At 39.0% G+C, this 5,342-nt stretch overlaps 1 protein-coding gene across 1 annotated transcript; it reads left to right on the forward strand.

Moving 5' to 3' along the window:
* The first annotated feature begins 3,646 nt into the window (after positions 1–3,646).
* LOC132059360 (RING-H2 finger protein ATL78-like) lies at positions 3,647–4,507 on the forward strand. The gene has a single exon (XM_059451953.1). The coding sequence runs from the start codon at positions 3,689–3,691 to the stop codon at positions 4,343–4,345; it is 657 nt and encodes a 218-aa protein (XP_059307936.1). The 5' UTR covers positions 3,647–3,688; the 3' UTR covers positions 4,346–4,507.
* Positions 4,508–5,342: the final 835 nt, after the last annotated feature.

Raw genomic sequence — 5,342 nt, forward strand, 5'->3', positions numbered from 1 at the left:
AAAAAAGGTTTTCCCAACAAAATCACTCGCTGTCTCTTTGGAAAACCTTTCCCTTCTCCAAATTAACTCCCCGACGTCTTAAATTCTTGGACCATGGCATTTCCCCTAACCTTGCATTTTCTATCTCCACCTTCTCATAATCGTTCCCTGGTCCACCCTCACTCGCCTGCCCAGTGGCACAGCCGCCCCTCCCCTGCTCCCCGTAGCCAGCAGTCACCTGACGCCCCGGCCACTGGCCAGTCCCTCACACGCGCCGTCACGCTGCGCCCTCCCGATGGTTACTAGAGCAGCGGGATTTTCAGAGCCAAACAACCTTTCGACTAAATACTTCCACTCTCTCCATCTCGCCTACTCCCGCGAAATCTCGTCTCAATGACCACAGTGGAAAGTTTGCCATGGTTGATGAATATAATGCTACATAATAGGGACGTGGGAGTTGGTTCCCGTCCCCTGATGTGAATCTTATTCGTTCTATGTGGTTTTTTTCGTCATAAAAGAAATCGATGGTTCTTTTGAGAGCCGACAAAGCCGTCTTGTCTGTGATGGCGAGTCTCGACTGGTTGGAGTTATTTGCCGAGACCTTCAGTCCGGTCGTCAAACGCTACTATTCACTGTCTTGAGCATTGCCTGCACACTCTTGGCCCATTCATCGGTTGGACGTCAAGAATGCTTTCCTACAGGTAATCTTAATGAGGCTGTTTATATGCATCGCCTATTGGGTTTAAGGACCACGCATCCCATCATGTCTGTCTCTTGAAGAAATCGTTGTACGGCCTTCACAGCTCCCCGTGCATGGTTCCAACGCTTTGCGAACTATGTCTCCACCATTGGTTTTTCCGAGCGATCGATCACTCTCTTTTATTTATTGTCGAGGTTCGACATTGCTTACATTCTGCTATATGTTGATGATATTATTCTCACGGCTTCCTCGATGCTCGAAATCCATCTGTCTCTCGCTTAGTGCGAATTTGCTATGAAGGATTTGGGCCCTCTCGGCTATTTACGGTATCGGCTGTTACCGGACTTACACGCATGTTTCTCTCTCGAAAAATTATGCGGAATTATAGAGCGTGCGGGCATGAGCGCTGTAAGCCCGTCGAACAGCCGGTCGCGCAAAGCCAAACTTGGTGCCACGGCGAGCCTCGCCGATGATCCACCAGATATCGTAAGTTGGCCGGCGCGTTACGTTACCCATTCCACGACCCGGACATCTCCATGCGGTTCAACAAGTATGCCTTCACTGCATGATCCTAAGGTTGCCCTATGCGTGCTCTTAACGCGTAGTCGATACGTTCGAATGCTTATGACTTTGGTCTCCGTACGTACAAGTCTCGTGCCTCTCTTGTCTCTTATCTGATGCGTTGGGGTGGTTGTCAGGACACTCGCCGATCCCCACGGTTCTTGTGTCTTCCTCGGCGATAACCTCCTCTGCTGGTCATCAAGACGGCACCTACTTGTCAATCGAGTGCGGGGCGAATCGGTGGCGTTGCTAATGTCGTATCCGAGTCCCTGGCTTCGCAACCTTCTTCGGGAGCTCCGCTCGTCCCATCCGGACGTCTACATTGGTTTATCGTGATAACGTTAGGCGCCATATACCTATCAGTAATCCGGTTCAGCACCAACGCACTAAACATATCGAGATGGACATACATTTCGTACGCGAGAAAGCGTTCGTGGAGAAGTTCGTGTTCTTCACGTCCCGTCCCGTTACTAGATCGCAACATCTTCACTAAAGGTCTTCCGCGCGTGCTATTTGATGATTTCAGTGACGCTCCAAGCGTACGACAACCTCCCGCTTCGACCGGCGGGGTGTGATAGACTATGTAAATATTGTAAATATTCCTTCCTTATGTAAATATTCCTTCCTTATGTATCAGAATTAGGTCCTATAATTTAGCCTAGTATCATTATACCTACTTTGTATATAAGGACTTTCATACATCAATACAGATCACGGATTGATTTCCTACAAAAGTTAAAAGAAATAACTAGCTAAAAAAAGGGAAAAAATAATGTCAAAGTAGTAGAGAGAGGAAAAATGACAGATTTTGTGCTTTGCATTAGTGATGATCGATCTGATGAGGATATCGTTGTGATCATCTGTGATGCTTTATCTAGAAATATTCCTTATTGCCTGCACAGTGGGACAAAAACCAAGCAAGCCTAAATATAATTTGGACGGGAAAATGATTGTGGGAGACTTAAACGTAAATTAGATTACCGAAGATTCAATTATGATAAGAAGTGAATAGTTGTGCTAATTTTGGTTACTTAGATGACCAAATGGACAGTTGGACACTCCCCATAATTTTCCCAACATTTAATCCAACAGAACTAATCTCTCAAGATTTCCTACTAAATCGGGACAAGTTAAATACTACTACTAAAAATCTTAAGCAAGGATTGCTCAAATCTAAAAGATTACTTATAAAAAAGGGCTAGCTAGCTAGTGGACGCATGGAAAAGCCGAAAAGGTAACCAATAAAAGGTTAGATATGGTTTCATGTTTTCTACGACAAATGTTTGTACAATTTAATTTAATGTGAAAGATTCAAAGTACTTTCTTGCCATTTAATTGGTACCACTTTTCTTAGTATTTTTAATCAGTTCAATCTAAATCGACATGAAATGATGACAGGCGCTTCCATTTCTCCTAGCTTATCATCTACGTAGTATGTGCAGATGGAATAGAGTAGCATATCAGATTGGCTAGCTAGTGAAGTATTTCATGCGAACAATTATAAACCATAGTCCAATTTGTCTTCCCACTAGCCGGTTTTTTTCTATATATGGAGAAATTTAACATTCTTTTTAGATCAAACATGTACAAATTGTTTTCTGGAAAAGAAAAAAACGATAAGCAAGAAAAGAGAGAATAGTTTATGCTTCATGTTGCAGAGATTCTTCTAGGTTTAGAACATGTCACCTTATTTAGATCAAGTCATTTTTGCATATATTCCAAGAGTTTTAATTCTGTTGCTCATAACTTAGTTAAATTTTATATTTTTTTGATATATGGTTTTTAATTTCTTGGGAAATGATGCTCCCAAGTTGATTTGTGAATGAAGTAGTATGTTTCTTTGGACATATTATATTCTTAATGAATTAATAGGGTGATTGTTTTCCTTGAAAAACATTATGAAAGTACATCTGTTTAAATGGACACCGAAGGTGTAGATCAAGTGATATGAAATGAATTTAAGATTTGTGTACAGACGTACTATTACACATGTTAATTTACTCAATTACTATAATTTGACTAACTTTTTGTTTTCCAGTCATCAACTCATGTTTACATACACGTGGCAGCCTAGTGCAATGGAGGTGGGTGGCCCCATCTTGAGTACTCTTGAGTGGGCAGCCCATTATCTTTTACAAAATCAAAGGATCTTAGTGGAGTATCCAGATTGAAAATGAAAGAAATCATTAGATCTAGTTAACTTATGTTTAATATCTTTAGTGCTTACAAGTAAAACTAATTACTATAAAACATGGCTTGTAACTCTGAACTATTCCTTAAATAAAGAACATAAATAAAATAATAATATCCTTCCATTGTTACGAGTCAAAAAGTTGATCTACACTTTACACCTATTAGCCTACAAATTTGTATATAAGAAACCACCTCCAAGAGGTGTTGCTTCAATTCATCCAACAACAACTAACAAAGAAACAGTTCAAAGAAAACATGGCAACTACTTCCACACAATACATGGAAAACTTCCACTACTCAAGAAGACTACTCCTGGAGGCCGCCATGGCTCCGCCTCCGGCAGCAGCCGGAATCAGCCACAAACCAATTGGACACAACAACAACACAATTGATGCAAATGTTATAATGGTGTTGGCAGTACTTGTATGTGCCTTAATTTGTTCACTTGTCTTGAACTCCATCATAAAGTGTGCATTTAAGTGCTCCAGCCTAATATTGGCAGACTCATCCTTAAACCATACAAATAACCCTTCTTCACCAAAGCTAGCCAATAAAGGGATCAAGAAGAAAGCACTCAAGACATTCCCAGTTATAACATACACTACTGAATTGAAACATCCAGGGCTTGGCACTGAGTGTGTCATTTGCTTATTTGAATTTGGAGTTGGAGAGAAAGTTAAGGTTCTCCCAAAGTGCAACCATGGTTTCCACGTCAAGTGTATTGATAAATGGCTCAATTCACACTCTTCTTGTCCTACTTGCAGGCACTGCCTCATTGAGACTTGTCAAAAAATTGTTAACGGCGTCAATTCTTCTGGTAATACTTCATCAGCAGCAGCTCCAGTACAAGAAATTATGATAAGTATTGAACCTCTTCAACGTGAAGGTGTTATATCTAACAATCAAAATTAGATAGAAAAATAGGAGTAGTATGTAGACCTTAGTTGATTGGTATGTATCGAACACACTCAATTCGATTAGAAGCTTAGCGAGCTAGCATGAGGCCAAACGCCAGTGTAGTTTTCTAATGATTCATTACTCTTGCAAGTGTATATAAAAATTAAATTTTATTTCCGTTAGTTTCTTATAATTAAACTTATCTTTCTTCCTGTCAACAAAAAGAGTTAACTGTATTTTCTTCAGGGAAAAGGGATATTATATCTCTGTATTATTCGAAATTGAATAATTTTTCCCTCAGTTTAAAGTTTTGGTCTAATATGATTCTGCCATCAGGAGAAAGTCTGATTTTTTCTCTTGAATCCAGTCCTAACGGAGCTCCAACGACCCTTAGAGTAATTTTAAACCATAGTAAAAAAATTGAGGGGTAAATTTAGACTTTTTTTCATGAAGAATTTGGAAATACTAAAAGATTTGCAAATAACAATGTATAAATGGAGCAAAATTTTAACCGAATACAAAACTAGCAATTTCGGATAGTATAGAGGTAAATTTAAACCTTTCCTTTTTCTTTATTCGATTAAATGAATTCGAGAGACTTAAAAAATCAAGCAAACTTTTAAAAAATTTGTCTTATCTTTTCAAAAATAGTACTTCTACTTAACAAAGATTTGATTACATATGTCCAAAAAGTAAGGGTTAAACTTGATTTCCGAAATGATTTTGTATGTTATGATCATACCATTTGCAACAAACGGGTCCCGCTAGACAATCAAACATTGAAATGGGAAAAAGATTTGGAATAATTGCCCAAATCCAGAAGGATTAATAAGGAATAAACTAGAGATTCAAATTATTGGTTTATGTAGTGCGATTCTAACCTTACCATTTATGTTTTTCGTTTTTGTCTTAGGAAGGTATTGCTACTTTTTGAAATACTTTAATCTGTACGTGATGGGATAGTGAAATCTACGACATAAAAAGTTTTAAAAAAGAAATATTTAATTTGAGA

The sequence above is a fragment of the Lycium ferocissimum genome, chromosome 6 (assembly GCF_029784015.1).
Source record: "Lycium ferocissimum isolate CSIRO_LF1 chromosome 6, AGI_CSIRO_Lferr_CH_V1, whole genome shotgun sequence".
Lineage (NCBI taxonomy): Eukaryota > Viridiplantae > Streptophyta > Magnoliopsida > Solanales > Solanaceae > Lycium > Lycium ferocissimum.

Excerpts from the sequence above, each read along its gene's own strand:
- LOC132059360 (XM_059451953.1), top strand. The coding sequence starts at position 3,689 with ATGGCAACTACTTCCACACAATACATGGAAAACTTCCACTACTCAAGA.